The sequence below is a fragment of the Amborella trichopoda genome, chromosome 3 (assembly GCF_054954075.1).
Source record: "Amborella trichopoda isolate Santa Cruz 75 chromosome 3, AtrichopodaSantaCruz75HAP2 v2.0, whole genome shotgun sequence".
NCBI lineage: Eukaryota > Viridiplantae > Streptophyta > Magnoliopsida > Amborellales > Amborellaceae > Amborella > Amborella trichopoda.
The window spans coordinates 28,728,312-28,749,371 of record NC_142338.1 but is presented as its reverse complement, the minus strand read 5'-3'; the positions used below and the strand labels follow the sequence as shown (position 1 = coordinate 28,749,371).

The following is a 21,060-nucleotide window of genomic DNA, read 5'->3' as shown; positions in this document are numbered from 1 at the left end:
ACTTGCTTGCCTTTCGCGAGAGTGATGGAGGCAGCCTTCCGGCGTGCCTCAGCAGTAGACTTGCCAGTAGCAGGGTGCGCGGCAGCAAGTGTGCTACCCATGCAAGGGGCCTTGGTGGAGAGTCCACCAGGGTGAGAAAGCGGGGAGACAGGGACCTTTAAGTCCCCTCTCGCACCAATCCAGGTGAGAATCTGGGAGCTAGAGCATAAGTTCCGACTCAAGAGGAGGGTGGGGAAGGAGGCTTGAGCAGCTCGCTTCCTCGGAACAACCATGAGTGCGGGGATAAGGAAATCCCCGACCCGGATAAACAGGTTCAACAACCCAGATGCCATATAAATAACTGCAGAAAGTAAAAGAGGATACTGGTCAGACAAAAGTGAACCGACTAAGGGGTATAAGTCCCCAATGGAGTCGCCAAGTTGGTTAAGTGCCTCGATCTCGCCTTCCAGATTTAGATGATCTGGCAGCACGTACATCAGGTTTCTGGTGATCTCGGGGTTTAAGATCGCTCTCTCAGAACCTTGCTCGAGAGCAAGGGCCAATGAGAGAGGAATTTTAAGTGGGTTTGGGACTTACTCGGGCTGGCTCGTGTTGGCGCCCTCTTAGATCATGAAGAAAGTCCCCCGAGCAGCTTTAACTGGTTCGGAATCCCCTCCCTCGACTTACAATCCTCTTGTTTTATGCACAACACTTCTATGGTTAATTTGTAAGACAAGTGGGTCAAGGAGACCCACCCTTGTCTTAGGGTAACATACATTCATGTGGGAGCATGATGAAATGTAAAATTTAAGATAAATATAGAAAAGAGAAGAAAAACTCGACGGAGAGGTGAAGCTAGCATGACATTCAGAGAATTATCGATTTGGAGTGGTAGCAAGATGGGCATGGTCCTCAGGACCAGCATGGTGGCAATACTACTCAAAACTAAAACCGAGATGACGGTGCTATGCTAGATCTACCCTCAGTCAAGTTAGAAGAGAAAAGGATGAAGAGAAGAGAGAGAGAGGGCAAAGGGAGCAAGAATCCAGACGGCAATGAGCATCGCCGTTGGCAGCACGAGGAGGAGACATGTTCCTAGCAAACAGTGATCGCTCCTAACGAGGTGCACGGTGATAACTTCTCATAGGTCTCGCGGTGATTACTTCTCATAAGGTGCATGACATGGGCACAAGGAAGCGTGGAAGAAGCCAGCGCACGGCGATGAGTATTGCCTCAATCCTTTGCGGATGGCGATGGGTATTATCGTCTGCAACAGTCATGCACAGGGTGAAACCCCTGCGGGTGGCAATATGCTTCGTTACCCACGTCCTTCACTAAGGCACTTAGGATACGTCTGCAGACGACGATGAGCAACACCATCTATAGACCTTACAAAAGAGATAGATCAGAGGGAGAAAGAGACGCACACGTGGAACTGCCATCGCCATGCGCGACCTATGAGGCTACCAGAGAGGCATGCATGGCACTGCCACTGTCGTGCATGGCCTCTGAGGAGAGCTCAAACGGGGAAGAAGAAGAGAGAAAAGAAAAGAAAGAGGAGAGAGAAAAGAGAAGAAAGAAAAGAGAGAGAAGGTTTACCACGAACCTAAGGGGAAGAAAGAGAAACTATATTCAGTAAAAAGAGAAACTATATTCCGTAAAAACTCTCTTTTGTAAGGAGATGGATCCTGTGTGTGTGTCCTTTTTTTTTTCTTTGTACAATGTTGGTACGTATAGATAGAACTGGCCCCAAACATGAATGGATGATCAAAAGTAACCCTAATTGCTGAAAATTAAGATTAAATTGAATTAAAATAAATTAGAAAATAAGGTGCAAAATGACAAATTTTCCCCTTCCCAACAATATGTGGAATTCCAGAACAGTTAATGTGTTTCCCTAGAACTTGTGTGATCTTACATGGATGATCCGGGGTTGTTTTGTTGCCTGGTTGATCGTAAGATGATTGTTTTCTTGCAGGGCTCGGCATGGCAATTGAGTTGATACCAACTTCGAGTCATGGATCGTGTCTTTAGTACACGATCATGTGACTTGAAATTTGAGTGGATCTTGAAAACTTAGGATCGATAGTGTACTCATTCCTTGATGTTTTTCGGTGATTTCTTTACTGAACTACACTGAGCATGCCATTACGATCGTGGGGCAACAAACGCAACTTGATTCCGTGCTCGAATGAAGATTTCACAACTTTGGAATTTTGACCGAAATCTAGAATTTCGGCAAAGGAATTTGTAGTTGTTTCGTTGGCTTCATGTGCAGAATCCGACCGTTCATCATGTACGGGGTTCGGGTCAATAATAGTCTAAGATCTTACACCAGCAATGGAATTGGTCTCCGTCGATCGGTCGCGCGAGTGGCATGATCCGGCCGCTTGAGCGAGACATGACGCTGCTGAATTTCTTGCACTTTCTTCATGGATCAGCAACTTCTCTCAAGCTTTTCTTCGTGCTCTGTTGTCGCCACGAGGCATGCCACATATTGAATCTCTCGTCTTGACTAGATGAACATGCTCACCAAATTTGAGTATGACTCGACTTGGGATAGGTGAGATATGAGAGTCGAAAGTCACTAGTCGTGACTGTCCCTTCCAGGGCATGGAGTTGCAGGGTGGCCGCATGGGAATAGCGTGCGGCCCCTCCTATTTCACACGTTTTCCTATAACTACTTCTAGGAGTGTCCATTCGAGCTGAAATTTGACCCCTAAAAGTTTTCAACTCTATCGGTTCTAATGGTGGTGGTACCATAGCAAATTGAGACACCAAAAATGTAGCTCTAGTTATCAGGTCTGTTTCAAGGTGCGAGAGGACGATTTTATTAGAATTGTTTCTCAGGCTGCACTGCCTTAGATATATCAGAATGCGATGAAACTTGGCAGGAGATTTTTGAGAGACCTCATGAAGATCTTGGTCAGTTCTGGGGCTATTTTAAGACTATAGGAATTTCCACTATTTGCTCTGCCTTTATTGAGCGGGGGCTCCATGTTGATGGAAAATACCTTCCAACACTTAGTGCTCCCGGGGTGTATAGCATAACGAAAGCGATGAGCTTTCTTTAAGATAGCTCTCTTCACATCCTCATCGTCCGTGATACAGACCTGATATCTGAATCTCAACAAACCATCACTGCTCATAGAGAAATCGTCTCTCCTTCCCAACCTCGTCTCTTCCTAAATTTTCATGAGCTAGGGATCCTTCTTTTGTGCCAGCCGAATCTGTTGAAAAAGCTAAGGTTCTACCCTTATGCAAGACGTCATACTTACCCCATTACTAAAGGGCAGAGCCGGATGTCATCCCACTACATCTTCTAATAGCTTCATCTCTCGGACCATTAAATGAGCCACCGATATCACCTGCTTCCTGCTCAGAGCATCTTCTACCACATTAGTTTTGCCCGGGTGATATTGGATGGTATAATCATAATCGTCCAATAGGTCCATCCATCTCCTTTGCCTCATGTTTAACTCCTTCTGGGAAAATAGGTACTTGAGGCTCTTATGATCCCTAAACACCTTAAATTGGGCTCCATAGAGGTAGTTTCTCCATATTTTCCAGGCGAATACTATAGCCACAAGCTCCTGATCATGGATTGGGTAATTTTGTTCATATGAATTTAACTGTCTAGAGGTATATGCAATGACCTTCCCCCATTGCATAAGTACACATCCGAGTCCTTTATAAGAGGCATCGATATAAACTGCAAAGTCTTCATTTCCTTCGGGTAAGGTCGGTATCGAAGCTGTGGTCAGTCTCTTCTTTAGCTCTTGAAATCTTTTCTCATAAACATCTAACCACACAAATTTCATATTCTTTTGGGTTAAACGAGTCAGAGGGAGTGCTATCTTCAAGAATCCTTCTACAATGCGCCAATTATATCCTGCTAACCCCAAAAAACTATGGACCTCTGTCACGTTTGTCGGTCTTCCCCACTTGCGTACGACTTCAATCTTAGAAGGGTCAACCGCGACCCCATCCTTAGAAATAATGTGGCCAAGGAAGGCCACACTAAGAAGCCAAAATTCACACTTGCTCAACTTGGCATACGGCTTTTCTGACCTTAAGGCCTAAAGGACTACTCTCAGATGCTACTCATGCTCCTCAAGGCTCGTCGAATACACCAAAATATCATCAATAAAGACCACAACAAAATCATCTAGAAATGATTTGAAAATTCTATTCATCATGTCCATGAAAACAATTGGGGCATTAGTCAATCCGAATGGCATTACTAAAACTCATGGTGGTTATATCGGGTTCTAAATGTGGTCTTGGGGACATCTCCCTCCCAGACCCTCAATTGATGATAACCCATTCATAAATCAATCTTAGAGAACACTTGGGCCCCTTTAAACTGATCAAAGAGGTCATCAATCCTAGGCAGGGGTTACTTGTTCTTCACTGTTACTTGATTCAACTCCCTATAGTCTATGCAATGTCTCATGGACCCATCCTTCTTCTTCACAAAAAGAACCGGTGCACCTCAAGGCGACACACTGGGTCGGATGAACCCTTTTTCTAACAATTCCTGTAATTGCTTTTTCAGCTCCTTCAATTCTCATAGGGCCATCCTATATGGGGCTTTAGAGATAGGAGCAGTACCAAGACCACATCTATCTCAAACTATATCTTCCTTACTAGAGGCAAAGAGGACAACTCTTCCGGAAAAACATTTGAGTATTCTCTTACCACTGATATCCCTTCTAACTTTGACTGGACATCCCGGATTTCTATCACATAGGCTAAGTATCTGACACATTCTTTGGCCAAATGACGGTAAGCCCGAAGGGCTGAAATAAAATGTGGACGGGGAGCATCCTTGAGACTAAAAAAGTGCAGCTCAGGTTAGAGCGTTTAAGAGTCACAGTTTTATTATAATAGTCAACAGTGGCATGGTGTGTAGAGAACCAGTCCATGCCCAAAATAACATCAAAATCTTGAATATCTAAAAGTATCAGGTCTATAGGCAGGACACACCCCTCTAGCAAAACCCCACAAGTGTGCACACTACTAAAGTACAGTCAAGAAGTGAAGGTTCGAAATTTATATGACATGCAAAATGAGGTGCAACAAAAGAATGAGATGAACTAGGGTCAATCAAAATTCAAGCCTCTCTACCACAAACAGAGAGCTCACCTCAAATCATTGAGGTAGACGCCTTCGCCTCCTGCTCCATAAGAGTAAACACCCGACCCTGAGTCTTCAGTCTGTCCTTATGCTTCGCCACAGGGTAGTTCTTGATCAGGTGGTCAAGCATGCCGCATCCATAGCACGTGCCCGACTTCTTGTAACACTCAGCTGCAAAGTGGTTGTTTAATCCACAATATGAGCAGGCCAGGCGCCGGTTATCCCTCACATCGCCCGGAAAGGTCTTTTGGGTTTTCTTGTTACCCTAATTAGGCCTTCCCCCTAAAGTCTTTCATAGGAGGCGGCCGAGTCTTCCTCCCAAAACCTCCCGACGGCACAGACCTTCCTCTCCCTTCCGTCCTCAACCGGAACTCCTCACAATCTTTCTCAATCTTCAAGGCTATGTCCACCAACGGGGAGAACACCTTAAGGTTGGCTGACATTACCCTTCCTCAGATATCTGGCCTGAGGGCCCTCTCAAACTTACTCGCCTTACGCGCCTCTATGTTGATGACATGGGGGGCATATCGAGAGAGCTCTGCAAATTTGGTAGCATATTGTTCTACTGACAGTCGCCCTTGTTGCAGCTCAATAAATTCCATTTTTTTCCTCTGTCGGACAAAATCGGGAAAATACTTCTCATCAAATCCCACTAAGAAGTTCTCCCACGTGGCCGCAGTCCCTATCTCCACCCATGACTGCTTCACCAAGCTGCACCAATGCGCAATGTCCCCTTCCAGTATAAAGATGCCCAACCTAACTTTCGACTCATTAGAGCAATGCAAAACTTCAAAAAAATTCTCTACTTGACTCTTTCATCTTTCAGCCCTTTCTAATCGTCCATGTCTCGAGAATGTTGGGGGCACAAGTCTCCTTAACCTCTCAATCAATCCAATATCTGCCTGGTCTAGGGCAGAAGCAGTTGTGGCTGGCATAAAGTCCCTCATCATTTGAGTCATGGATTTGAGTCATGGCCTCAAGCGTCTTGAAGAATTCCCCGAAGGCCTCTGTGTTCCCATTACTCGAGCTCGAATTGTTGGCACGAGTCCTTGCAATATTTGACCTAATACAGAAATACCAAGTTACTAGCCTATTCAAAACCACCCTAAGGACACTTTTAAGACTCCTTAGGCCAAGAATCCTATCCTAGCTACTCTGATACCATAAATTGTCACGACCCCACCCCCTTACTATCCTACTGTACTTTTAGGAGAGCAACAGGATGCGGACTGCGACCAAAGGTAGCAAATGCCTCTCAAGTGAGACTACGCTCGACGCTGTAAGAAGAAGGAATCAAAGCTAACCACGAAATAAACACAAAACTCCAATCACACAACTGCCAACACAAAAACCGGACAACCAAGTTTCGGACTATATATATATATATATATATATATATATATACACATGCATATATATAAGAGATCCAAAGGTATTACAAATATGTCCAAGGCTTCAAAGGCCCAATAACATTTACATGAATTCAAAACAGACAAGCACTATATGGCTATTGTCATTCAAAACATACAATTGAAAATAAAAACATCCACCAAAGCGCTGAGCTCCAACGGCCAGCCGCGATCACCAAACCACCCGTCCTCCACCCATGGCTATCACTCTACATAGATCTTGAGGGTGTATTTGCAGCACGTTAAGAGTCCAGGAGGTGTATTCCCTCAAGAACTAGTGCTCCCCCTGCACTCGGAGCCTAGCAGGGGACCACACCAACCCCTTCGTCTTGACCATGCTCTTCCCAAGAGTAGGAAGGTCTTCACTAGAGAGAAATGGAGAATAGCGACCCCCTCTTCAACTGAAGTTGTGCCATCATCATTCTCGCGAACCTCGAAGTGTACTGGTTCGCTAATAAAAGTGACGCTCAAAGGTCATTGCGGCTTACACGAAGACTTTGTGAGCCAGATAGGATCCCCCCCTAACTAAGCTGTCACCAACGAAGTTGTCGATCCCTAACTCCTCGGCCCTTGGAAGATTCTTCACTAAATGAATGTTCTCAGAAAACCCGAGCATCTGGCATGAACACTTGTCCCTTTGAATGATTGTTCAAGCCGTCGGGCGCGTTAAATTGGCGTTGAACGCCCGCTGCCATACGCGCATTCTAACTGGCATGTCTGTCCAGACTGCCGAGTGCAACTCTTATAATCATGCCGTCGAGCGCGTCAATCAAGATGGACTGCCGTGTGCAGCCCGTCATGCGCGTCCTTCACTCAAACGAACGAGCACGCTAAAAGCCTAGCCACCGAGCACGTTGACAGTCTGTTGTCGCCACGCCTCTCTCTGTCACACACGTCAGCCTGATGCCTCGATTTTTTAGCACACCACCTTTCGTCAATACAGCCCTACACAACCTGACGCGTGTCACAGTTTGCGCGTGCAGACTGTGACATTTCAGTTACCCCCTTTTGCATGCAACTGTTTAGCCCCTCCCACTGGAAAACTTGTTTTGCTCATCGAAAAACTCCTGTGACCGCCAAAAAATTTCATTGAGCCCTCTCTTCCCCTTTTTGGCATGTTCCCCTCGCTAGAGAACAAAGCCGCAAAGCAGATGATAAATGATGAGATAGCTGGCTTATATACGCCATCGAGTGGGATGGATTTAAAAGAGTAATATACTCATGACTTTGAGATGGCTACAAGAATAACCTTGCATGAAATGTATCCTGGAGAAAGCGGTTTGGGATGTTTGGTGATTATGGCATGGGCATGCATGGCGGGCCCAACTCGAACATGTATGGAGGGTTGGTGGAAATATGTATACAGAGACGCCATATGTGAGGAAACTGCTCTTGACTTATCTAGGAGTACTAGTATTGCAGGTCATGGTCACATAGACCCATTCCTCTCAAAGTCCAAGTCATAACAGATGACTCACAGAGGCATGGTGGGAACTTGATGGGCAGATATATTGGTAAATGATTCTATGGTAAAGAAATCCCCTTTGATGCAACTAATATCCCGTATTTCTCACCTATGATCAATGCAATCTAGAATGTCGGGCCGGGGTAAAGCCCCGAGGCCGATGAGGTAAAGGACATTAAGAAGTTCATTGAAGAACATAAGCAAAGTTGGCTAAGAACAAGCATTACTCTCATGAGTGATGGTTGGTGGAATAAAGTTAGCCAAAAGGAATATCTTAACTTCTTGGCCTATTGCCTAAAAGGTACAACCTTCTTGTCTAGCAAAGACGTCTCAAGGATGAAAAATGATGCAAAGTTCCCGGTACAAGTATATGACCAGATATAGTGGAGGAGGTGAGTGATAGGCATGTAGTCCCATACGAAGGCTTATGTTTCTGCGGGCGGTAAGTTGATAAAATAAAAGGAAGCATCTAGTATGGACCACATGTGTTACACACAACATCGATCTTATGTTAGAGGAAATTGATTCCAATTGTGAAGGAGACTCTAGAGGCAATGAGGTCTGTGACAAAATTTATATATAACCACTCTAAAATTTTATTTTTTGTTCAAACAACAATATAAGAAAAAAGAGATAATCAAGCCTGCCATAATCCGCTTTGCAATAGATTACTTGGCTGTGGACTCTATTCGGGAATCCCAAGTTGCATTGAAGAGATTGTTTACCAGCAAAGAGTGGTCAAAAGACATCATCTAGAAGTCCAGAAGGCTAAAAGTGGAGGGCATAGTCACAAATAGGAGGTTTTTGCCTCGTTGTTCCAGTGTTGTAGAGGCCACTGCCCCTTCGGTTACAGTGTCAAGAATGTTGCATGCTGACAATAAAGCTATCATGAACATCCTTTACGAAGGGATTGAGAGGGCCAAATCTGCTATTGGGGAGAAGTGTACTTTTACTACTAAAATGATCGAGATTATAGAAAGAAGGTGGGACACCAAATTGGGCCACCTAGTTCACTATGTAGGTACATATATATTTATATCCCTAGAATGTTTAATTCCAATTTTTCTATTTAATGTGTATTTAAGTGACATTTCTCCATCTATGTATTTTCTAGGTTTCTAGTTCAACCCAAATTTTTTCTATTTGACTCCTGAACATCCCAACAATATTATGGAAGGGGTCCGATACATTATTGGCAGGCTGAAGAGAAGCCATTGTAATCAGGTAGCGGCAATATAAGAGGTAAGAGTTAATGTTTGGGTAAAAACTTCATTGAATTGTTATATTTGTCAAAAATAACTAATGTACTAAAACAAATTATTTTTTTAGCTTTTTATGTATATGGATGCTATAGGATCCCTCGAAACTAAACATGGTAAGAATTCTCAAAATAAGATGGATTCAGGTTAACCCCTAACTAATATGTTGTTCTTTCATATCTTTAATCTTATGAAATGTTCTTGGCCTTACAATGCTTTTTGCATTTTAATTCAGCTCAATGATAAGAGATATATGGTAGTAATGCACCTCACCTAAGGAGGATAGCAATCAAGGTGTTATCCTAGACATGTTCGGCTACTGGGTGTGAGCGAAACTAGAATACATTTCATTGGTTGCACACTACTAAGAGGAATCGACTCGCTTCGAAGAGGCTCCATAAGCTAATCTACGTTCATTACAACTTGAACTTCCAATAGCGACAAATAAGAAAGAAGCATGAAGACTACAAGCCAATAGAATTAGATACAGTATTTGTTATAGACACAACATAACAATGGGTAATAGAGAAGAGGAGTCAATGTTGCGCAAGAAAGCATTCCTTAAGACTATCAGTGAGGAAGATGATGAAAAAGGTGATGAGTAGCATGAAAATGAAGCAACAGGCCAACATATCCATAATTCATCAGAGATGTCGGTGTTGTTGCACTTAATGAGGGAGAGTAAGAAGGGGGTATAAGGGAAAATGAGAGAGATGATTAGGAGTGGCAAAGAGAGAGATGATTAGCGGTGGCAATGGACCCGAACCCAACCCATACCCGCCGGGTATAACTGACATGGGTTCGGGTATGGGTCAAAGTTTTGGAACTGCGGGTAGGGTCCAGGTCCAATAAAGGATACTCGGAGAATCCTGGGTCCAAGTACAAGTCCTGCTATACTCGACCCAGCAGGTACCCAAATCTGAAGTTTTAGTTTACCTAAAGGCCAAAGCCCCAACCCTAAAATCGTCTCACTACTTTTTGTCTTCCTCTAGTTTCCCAAAAGGCGCTATCCTCCTTCTCTGCAATTCTCCCTCTGTCAATTTCTTGGAGACATAGCTCTCTCTCTCTCTCTCTCTCTCTCTCTCTCTCTCTCTCTCTCTCTCTCTCTCTCTCTCTCTCTCTCTCTCTCTCTCTCTCTCTCTCTCACATCACCGACCTCTCAAAAATTAGTTCTATGTTGTTTACAATGTTCGCAAAATCGAACCGGAACGATTAACTGGACATGGGCCCGAAAGCGATTTAACCGACCTAACCGGTAAACCGGCCGATTCAACCGCTCTAACCGGGCAAGTCCCGTACAATCAAAAAAGTGTTAAAAAAATAAAAAAGATACAAAAAAAAATCCATTAAAATATAAAAAGCATATAAAGAAAGTGATTAAAACAAAACACACTCAAATGAAGTTGAAAATTATGAAAAAAATGGATTTTAACGAATCGATTTGTGCATAGGGGTATTTTTAAAATTTTTTGAAAAAGATGGGAAAATATAAAAGTATCATTGACCAAAAAAAAAATATTATTTACCATAATGTAAAGAATATTAACTTAGTGTTAAAAAAATTGAGTTGACCAACTCTTTTTTTTAAAGAAAATGAAGAAAAACTTAAGTTATATATAATGTGGGAAAAGGTTAGATAGAGCTGAGGCTCTAAACAATCAAATTCGAGCCTACCTCAAAACGTTTACTAGAAGATATTATTTTGATGCCCAAATATCCTCAAATTCATTATCTTGATATCAAGATGCATGGACATGATAAAAAAATGGATTTCAAGTTTTAGAAATAGTGTATTTTGTAAAGCACTTTTGGACCGTCAAATTTCAAGATTTTCAAGTTTTCATAGATCTCTTGATCTACATTATTTTTTAAGCTTTAAAATTTATAAATAAAGATGAAAATATATTCAAGGCTACCAAAAAGATTTTCGATATTGAAACCATATTCTTAACACTATTTGAAGGTTAGGCTTTAATTTGATTGTTTAGAGCCTAAGCTCTATACAAACCACACCCATATAATATAGGCCCTTCTTTTTGTCAACTAGTAGTAAATGGTGTATTTGTTAGTGGGTCTAATAATAAAGGACTTGTTTCAAGTTCGATTCCTAATTTGTTTGAATCAATGACGAAATGAATTTGAACTCTTAAAAGAAAAAACGAGAAAAAAACACAACGTTGGGATTCGAACCATAATTCACATGCAACTTAACCATTGAAGTTAACCAATAAAACATTATAATATATCTAATATAAACTTGAAGTAGCATTGTATGTAAAGTTTAAAATATCAGTTGATCACCAAAACTGTCCAAAACCGAAACCGGCCACTAGCCGGTTACGATCTAATCAGGCGGTTACCGATTAGATCGGCCGGTTTTGCGAACACTGGTTGTTTACCATTGTAGACTACAAAAAAAGAAGCACATAATGAGGGTGACAATGGACCCGACCAAACCTGGGACCCGACGAGCTAGACCCGAGACCCAACGAGTACGGGTATGGGTCCAACTTTTGGACCCGACGGGTCTAGTCTGAGTCTAAAACCTAGACTCGAATACATTCGGGTCTGGATCCGGGTCTAGTCGGACCCGAGCCATAGCCGACCTATTGCCACCCCTAGTGATGATGATTCTGAAGCCACCCTATCCCAACCAAATTATTCACATACCGAATCCTAACAACAAGCAGTTAAAGGCGAGCATGACAGTGTAGATAAGCATAAAGGATGGACAAGCTTCGAGGATTTTGAATTAGGAACGCAACAAAACACTAACACTCAGGAATTTGGATATAATCAGGTAACTACTAATTTTGATGAGTTGTTCTGAGATCAAGTCAATAAATTGTCACACGAATTCAATGAATAGCATCAACATGATCAAGATGAAAAACAATAGTCTTTTATTTTTGTTTTAGATCGTATTTTACAAATTGTATGCTTTATTGTAGTCCATGTATAATTATATACTTTATCCATGATAACTTTATGCTTCTTCTTTTATGTGATGTAAATTTAATGGCTAAAAGTAGTTCATACAAAGAAGAAACATCTCAATACTCTCATATTGATGTAAAAAATGAAATTTATTAATTTAACACCAACATTTCTTATTGGATCCCTAAAAAACAACATTTGTAATGATTTTTAATATATATTTTTGATTTTTTTAAGGCCGAATCCGATCGATTCAACCAATTCTCAATCTAAATCACAAATTCACCGATCCTGATTGATTTTTGAGGTGTCCGACGGGCACAATCCATTTTTTAAACCTTTGATAGTTTATAATATCAAAAGGAGGCTACTATCATCTTGCGAAAGAATCCTGCTTGCCCAAAAACACCAAAGACCAATGTCGTTCACTCTTGCCCCCTTTTTACCCACATAATTTTCCGCCCACATAATTTTCCAATAAAGATTTTGAGAAGAGAGAAAGGGATACATATAAGGAGAGAGTGACCACCTCGTTTAATATATAACTAGATATTTAATTGCTATCATTTGCCTTCTTCCTCAATTACTGTACTTCGAATTTCATATTTGTCTATTTCTTTCTACATAATTATTTGGGATGCAATTTTCCTTAACCGCTATTAAGTACAACCCAAATGCCCATTATGCCTTCACTATAATAGCGGTCGGTACTTCAGTTTTCTTGCCTGTTTCCCCGCACAGAGTAAACTATACACTTATTTTGTCAGATAAACAGGTTTACTTAAGAAAATTCATCCGACGCAAAAAATTTGACTTCCAATTTATTATCACCAAATGGGTATCTAACAGAAAAGAAAACATAAATTTTAAGTTCCCAAATGCTTAGATCTCCACAGTATCATAACTCAACCATCTTTCTTCACTGGCTGATGTTATTTTCCTTGAGCACAAATAGTTCGGTTAAGGCTCGGATGATAATTTCTACAGTGCACAGGAAATAGCCACCTAAATTGAGGTTGCATCACCAAATTTTGAAAGTCCTAGAGATACTCTGCTACACAAGATTTTTCCAGAGGGAGTGAATATCTGATATGTTCAGTGAGAGCATATAATTTTTGTTATGATTTTGGATCCAATTTCTTTTCCTTTTCCTGCTATCAGATCACATGTCTCTTATCCTCCTACCATGAAAACATGGTAGTTCTTGAAATAACCCACATTTACTCCAACTCCAAACACCTGAGCCCTTCTCATAATGCCCAAAGTTTTCATTTTTCTTTTACCAGATATCATTAATATAACATGGATTTCCAATTCCAGCCTCTACCTACCCCAAACATACTTGGCATCTTCCTTTATTAAGAATTTAGAATGAAATGTTGGACACTCAAATTGATAATTTAAGAAAGCACAAGATGAGAGAGAGAGAGAGAGAGAGAGAGAGAGAGAGAGAGAGAGAGAGAGAGGGAGGGAGGGAGGTATCAGGCCATTTTAGTAGAAGTTTTTCTCTTCGCCACTTTGTATCTAACCATCCTTGCTATCTTATAGAACCAGAACACACACACCATCTGCAAGCTCAATGACATTGCCTGCAAAAGGGTGCAAGTCCTTTTCATCATTTGTAATGTAAGTGGTTTTGTGCAACATGAAAACTTCCATAACACGTAAACATCGACATTCGAATTCCCCTAATATAAATTGTGAAAGAAAAAACAATATTTCACAATTGGACAGATTAACAAGAAATGAATCCCTTCTAAGGGGACATGCACTTATCCACATACACACATGGTAGTTTCATATACACATATAGATAATGTACATGTTTGTGCACGCATATATGTATGTACATGCATATTTAGATCATGCATATATTAAGAAACTATATATATATATATATATATATATATATATATATATATATATATATATATATATATATATACACGCATAAGTTCCATACATTTCAATTTATTGATTCCTGAAAACCAGTAGTGCTTACCTTAATGAGCAGTGGGTTATCCGTTGTCAGTGTAACATAGGGAACAAACGGCCCCAGGACAATTCTACCAAATGTGAAGATAACCGCAAATGAAAGCTGCATGAAAAAATGTATAAATATACCCATCAAACTCTGTACAATAACTTGTGTTTTGCATACACTGGAGCCTCTGTATCCAATATTCAGAGAGAAAAATCACAGACATTTTATTGAACAAGAAGTCAACAATAGTAAAAAGAGTACTATTTTTCTGGAGAAAGGAATAGCCTTTGTGACTCACATCAGCAGAAAAATTTAGATTTGTATCCCTGTAACCAAGTTCCTTAAGAATCTCCCTCAAATGCAAGAAAGGGCTAGACATCTCTGTTAAACACAATGTGGTCACCATCACTAAGCCACACTGCATACAAGCCGATATCATATTAAATTCCACAATAAAATGATGAGCATTGTGTGCATCCATGCATGCATGCACATGCTGTATGTACTCGGGAATCGAGAGGTTTCACAATGAAGTGCTATATTTGGTTTATTGGACAGCAAATATTACAGAAGTCAACAGACCATGTTTTAGAGCTTGCATGTAAACAAGCAAACCTTTGAACTCCTACGGAAACGATCTACACATATTAGAAACTTTCTTAAATGTACATACATATGTACGTACATACAGATTGTACACACAAATGCATACATCATGTACTACTGAGCCCTAGCATACATGTATCTACTGAGCCCTTGCGTACATTTGTTCATCTGTTCCACAAATGAATCACAGTTGTTGATTGTCCTGTTTCCCGAGGAACTCAGACCATGATTAGTAGCTAAACAGAAACTTGAAAGAATTTCTTTAATCCTACTAATTCATAGGAGAGAAAACATAAATTTCCCCAAAAGAATTCTAAACAAGCCCCTTAACAGAAGATTGGAGAGGAGAAAACTAGTCCAACATTGCTAGAGATGGATTAGACGCTTGAGACTATCTACTCCTTTTGTAAACCATCCTCTATAATGTAATCATTTTCTATGTTTTTATCATCAATGGAAATTCCAAAGCGTACAAAATGAAATTCTAGAATGACTTCCCTGTCAATTGGTAAAAAAATTCTAAACAACATAAACACAAAGATTAGTATACAGTTCCACTGATTGCACAAGAAACACGGTGGGTATGAAGTACCTCCAAATGATCAATCTAGCACGCTCCTCATTGAAACGGTCCAAAATCTCAAAAGAAACATGAGAGGCGGCACAATGTACGCAAGCTCGTCAATATGCCACCCTACAATCTCGCTAAAAGAAATCTCCCTTCAAATTTCATTTTAAGTTCATTGAACAAACTAAGGCCGTGATGTTAGTGCAGTGTAATCCATTGGGATGTATGTAGATGTATTAATGATGTCAGACTAATTGTTTGGCCTATATTCTGAAGGCATACTTGTCCATATCAAGAGGTATAATAGATAGAAGACTACTTCAAGCTCATAAATATTTCCAATCATTTCAATCAATTAACAGAATTCAAGGGATATACACATTTCTATAAAGTATAAATTAGTCCTTGAAAACTCAGGTGAGTCCACTAGGAACCTGCTTAAGTCATTCAGGCTAGTCAGGGTTCTGAGCTCAGGATTACACGTGGGATCAAGCCGAATTTGCGCAGTTTCCACTACTTTATTTATTTGTTTTTTGGACAGACTTGTCAAGTAACTAAGAGACTCAGCTGAGTCCGTCAGACATGACTTCAGACTCATGATCCTTTTGAGTTCAGACCCAAGTTTGTGTTTTCTAACACTGTTGTATAAGGTAGATAAACATGACAACTACCATGACACTGTTTCTAAACATTGCTATTTAAAAACATGATACCATGCTATAAAAGCTAACTATGCTGTTTGGGTGGTGTATTCTTTTTGTACATCAAATTGATTAAAAGACCCACTGCAATTAATTTTTGACAACTCGTCAGGTAACACATCACAGTATCATATGAGTGATTAAATAACATGCATATGCATGTGTATATAACTACAAATATGCATGTCAAACTATCCATTCATATATTTTTGTGACTATATGTATGTATGTGATATGTAAGAGAATGCTTACCATGTATGTATGTGATATGTAAGAGCATGCTTACCATTCTATATACAAGGGCAGCACCAAGGCCAATGATACTGACAATATGATGGATCAAATTATCAATGCTGATTTGAGTATCAAAGAGGCAACAAATGAAATCGTATATCAAATAAGAGAGGGTCACAGCCATTGCACGCTTCTGCAAAATTTCGAGAACCACCTATATTAAAATAATGGCCAAAGTGCTCCGTGAATACAAGTAGAACTAGAGAGAGTTTATATCTCTAAGTTGATTTCCAAGACAAACAGGAATTTTGAAATTTTGATAACCATGGCTTACAAAAGTAAAAGAAAATGATATTAAACACTGGCATACACACTACACACACTATAGTGAATTTGGGATTCTTCAAGGACATAACTCAAAAAATCCAAGAAATTGATAAGCTTACTTGGAGATAACATCTCATGCTCAGCAATTATGTATATAATCAGTCAAAACAGGAAAACCCCCACTTTTCCACAGCCATTTGTGAAATAATACGTAGTATCGGCTCCTGGAACTGCCCCTTATCTACATAATATTTCTGTAGAATTATTTAATATACCACGCTAATAATGCTTATATGGCTCGGAAGAATTGATTACTAGTGTTGCATGTTCGACAATCCAATTTGAATAAATGACGTCATTTGCTATTAAGTTCTACCTGTTAACAAAATAGTCCAAAATCAAATTTATAAACAAGTGTTCAATAAAATTCAATCCCCTTAAAAAACAGTCTGAAAACAGCATATATAGCACTCAATATGAACTAAACAAAGGAAAAGGAGACACACCCATAAGACATCATAAATTTACGAAGAAAGGGGGGCTCCATTTTTTCAATAACTCTTCAGTTAGAAACAAAACTCCAATTTGAAAGCAAGCAAGACAGCCTGGTTACTGCCCTTAGAAGAGAGACAAGAGACTATTATAAGAACTAAATTGTGGGATAATCACACTAACTCTCACTCAAGAACTAACATTCATCGAAGAAAACAAAAAAGATATACCTGTGAGGTAGTAGGAGGTGACACCAAAGGACACAAAGGGCACCTCCAATCTTGAACGCTAAGACAGGATAAAATAACTGCTAGAAAAACATGGACTGTTGAGACAAGGCGATTGCAGAAGTCAAAGGAACGTTTTGGCAGGACACTCCTGACTAGGATAAAAACTGCACTCCAAGAAATTACTCCAAATAGAACCCAGACCACAATGTTATCTTCCATTTCTCCCTCCTCCTCTCTAATCTATGGGCTTTAATGATACAGAAATTGGGAACGAGTTTGAGTTTCCTCCACCATTAATTCAAATATACTCAGTCGAAAAAAGGCCTGAATTTCTTTATCTGATCCAGCTTTCTACTTTTTCTCAATTTTGACTTCCAACAGCTTGATTTTGCTCCACTGCACATTAAATAAGATACGAACTGAATAACCATGTTTTCTCTATACTTTTTATAGATACCTCTTAATGAAAAGAAATAATAGCAACATATATCTTCAGATGATTCATGAAATTCAAATATTGAAAACATAAGAACTTTAAGAGATTAAACAAAAAGAATGTGACCTCTAATACATCCCCCTTTATCCTGATCATTTTCTATTTTTGCTTTGATCATAAAAGCATCACTGGAATCAGATATCAGGACAATTTGGCCTTCAATTGTTTGCAACCCATAGCTTTTGTTGCAAACAAATTTATGAAAGAGATAAAAATACAAATAGAAACAATTCCAACAAAATTAATCTGCCGCAAGCTAATCACCCAAAAGAATAAAATATCTGCTAAAATGAACTCAGAACTACACATGCAAAACAATAAATTAGATATCAGTTCTTGTAATTTTTAAGCTATGGAATACCAATATAGAAACTAAGAATCCAACTAGAATCATAGAGAAACACCTGTAAGATAGTATCCATAATAAACTCCTCTATAACTAGCACAACCAAGCATGCTACTATTAATTTTATGCATTCTTGGATGCAATTATAACAAGGACACAGAAGATTCACATCACCCACTGTTGGAATAGGCCCCTTGGCTAAGTCATTGAAGCATAAGGGATGAAATAGGCCCAAGGTTTGAAACCTGGCTTGCCCACACCAAAAATAATAAACAGAACCAGTAAAGAAACTTTGATTTAAAATGAAATATAATTTTCATTCATCATTGAAAGTAAGGTCATCTCTGAATACAAAACTGAACAGAAGAAGCACTCCTAATTTTGCTCCTCATATTTCTCAATTTTGGAATTAACTGTCCCAAAAAATTCAAATTTGTACTTAAAAATAACCTATGATCAGAGAAAACAAAGAGCAGAAAATACCCCAACATATTATATGGCAGGAATACTGTCCTTGCAACTCCATTGCATGATCTTTGTCAAGTTCAAGTTGATTATATCAAAGTCAGCTGCAAATTTCTGGGACACTTAGCTAACAAAATACCACGGTAAAACAAAAAGACCCACCAGACCAAAGGAAATTGCATGGGAATTTAACTACAAATTAAACTCCTCTCTTGAAAAGAAAACTACAAAATCTAGAGAGAGAAACCAACCACAGGCATATTGCATGAACATAAGCAAAAACACAACAACAATAACGACAACAACTATAAGCATAACAACAACTACTACTTTCCAATGAAAAACAGAGGAACTGACAATAAATAAATAAATAAATATATAACCTAAGAAGAGAAAGTTAAAACTCTAAAGAGAGAATCTCATCAAAAAATAAATCAAACACTTGAGAATTAAGAACTTTAGAGAGAGAAACTCACCACAAATAAGATGATGGAGAAAAGAAAACACATAAAACTAGAGAGAGAAACTCACCACATATAAGATGATGGAGAAAAGCAAACACATAAAAGAGGTCCCCTGTAATACCAGAGGAAAACCCATATAAAATTTGGGTTATTGATGGCGCATTAATAAATGATGGTTGGGTTTCGGTGAAGTAGGTCACATACCTCTGTTTCCCCTCCAAAGAACTTCATGTTTAGCTGCCGCCATAAATATTCTTTTTTTATTTTCTGTTTTTAACTGTAAGCATGAATTTGAATGCCACCATTACTATTCTTTTTTTATTTCCTTTTTTTTTAACTGTGAGCATGAATTTGAATCGGAAAAGAAGAAGCAAGAGAGAGGACCCGGCATTGGGAAAAGGGCATGATGTACTGCTTATGACTTGACAATTCATTATTTTAATAAGATTAATTGTGAGACCATATAAAGTCGTGAGATGAACTTACGAAGAAAGTTTTAAGATGGGAGACCTTTTCGTGTTCATCTCTTTAAAATGGGAAACCTCCGGCTTTTTTTTTTCTAACTTTGTGTCACATCCAAGCTGTCGAGGTTTACATCGGATATTTTATAAGTGTCACTTTTATGTGATGTACTGCTTATATGACTTGACAATTCATTATTTTAATAAAATTAATTGTGAGACCATATAAAGTCGTGAGATGAACTTACGAAGATAGTAGACTTAAATGACGGTTTTTTTTTCGTGTTCATCTCTTTAAAATGGGAAACCTGCTGCTTTCTTTTTCTATAACTTTGTGTCACATCGAAGCTGTCGAGGTTCACATCGGATATTTATAAGTGTCACTTTCATGTCACAAAGGTCGGTTGGTCTCAACAAATTCCCATTCCAATTGAAAGTTGGCATGAAAAAAATCTGTTCTTCTTATAAAGAGGGAAGATTATGGAGGAAAGAAAGAGAGTATTATATAAATTAGAAGAAGGGTTTGATAAAAAACCAATAGAGAGTTAGCTGGTATTCCAAAGGAATGACGTGGATTGATGGAAATTGTGCGTTATGAGAAGTGGATTGAAACCCGGAACAATTAAATATAAGGGAAAATTGGTTAGTCAATTTGCAATGCTACATTCTAAACTCAATTCCTACTAAAGTTATAGGGCCTTTTCCCCACTAATTCACTCATCCTAAGCTCAACTCTAATTCACTCATCCTAAGCTCAATTCTTATTAAGGTTATAGGGCCTTTTCCCCACTAACTCACTCAAAAAACAAGCGGGTGAGGAGAGAATTTTAGAATGTCCAAAGTATTATGGTTATAGGGCCCTTTTCCCACTAACTCACTCAAAAAACAGACAGGTGAGGAGAGAATTTTAGAATGTCCAAAGAGATTGAGAGAGAGAGTTAAGAGCCCATGAGCTCAATTCCCTACTAAGGGAATGTCCAAAGATATTGAGAGAGAGAGTTAGGAGCCCATGCGCTCAATTCCTACTAAAAGTAGGGGCCCTCTCCCACTAATGCACCCCAAAAAAAAATGGGGGTGGGAGAGAATTTTAGAATATGTCCAAAGAGCTTGAGAGAAAGAGAGTGTGTGTGGAGCCATGAAAATCGAGACAAATAACCCAAAAAACTGCACAACTATTTTTATATTTTGAAAATAAAATAAACTTTATTCCATAAATTTACCTTATAAATCGTAAGATGCCATTCCAAGAATATCCAAGATGGTTGCCCAAAATGTCCCTTACGTTCACTGTGGCTTTTCAAATAACCAGAAGACCACTTAAACTTTAATAAAAAACAAAGTGAAAAAGAATTTCTTTTTTTTGAGGACACGTACGACAACTATGCCCATTCTAGAGACCCATATATTTCACATAGGGCTGGCATGGGCGGGGCCATCCTTGGTCCTAGGTCAGCCCTAGTCCCCAAGCATGGACTGGATCAGAGAGGCTTTGGCCCAG

At 39.4% G+C, this 21,060-nt stretch overlaps 1 protein-coding gene across 28 annotated transcripts in view; it reads right to left on the bottom strand.

Annotated features, from left to right (window-relative positions):
• The window catches only part of LOC18430625 (uncharacterized), a 38,697-nt gene extending 19,012 nt beyond the window's left edge, over nucleotides 1–19,685 (bottom strand). Inside the window, exons 1-9 of one of the 28 annotated variants that reach the window (XM_088862364.1) lie at nucleotides 19,588–19,685; nucleotides 19,306–19,378; nucleotides 19,169–19,213; nucleotides 18,656–18,741; nucleotides 17,331–17,726; nucleotides 16,334–16,474; nucleotides 14,471–14,590; nucleotides 14,191–14,286; nucleotides 13,517–13,777 (exon numbers count right to left, since the gene is read on the bottom strand). In XM_088862364.1, the coding sequence (XP_088718490.1) occupies nucleotides 13,670–13,777; nucleotides 14,191–14,286; nucleotides 14,471–14,590; nucleotides 16,334–16,474; nucleotides 17,331–17,549 (684 nt within the window). In that variant the 5' untranslated portion in view covers nucleotides 17,550–17,726; nucleotides 18,656–18,741; nucleotides 19,169–19,213; nucleotides 19,306–19,378; nucleotides 19,588–19,685 and the 3' untranslated portion in view covers nucleotides 13,517–13,669. Of the gene's footprint in view, nucleotides 1–13,516; nucleotides 13,778–14,190; nucleotides 14,287–14,470; nucleotides 14,591–16,299; nucleotides 16,496–17,330; nucleotides 17,727–18,655; nucleotides 18,742–19,113; nucleotides 19,537–19,587 lie in introns of those variants that run through there. The other 27 variants (XM_088862356.1, XM_088862363.1, XM_088862355.1 and 24 more) reach the window with 27 other exon arrangements.
• Nucleotides 19,686–21,060: the final 1,375 nt, after the last annotated feature.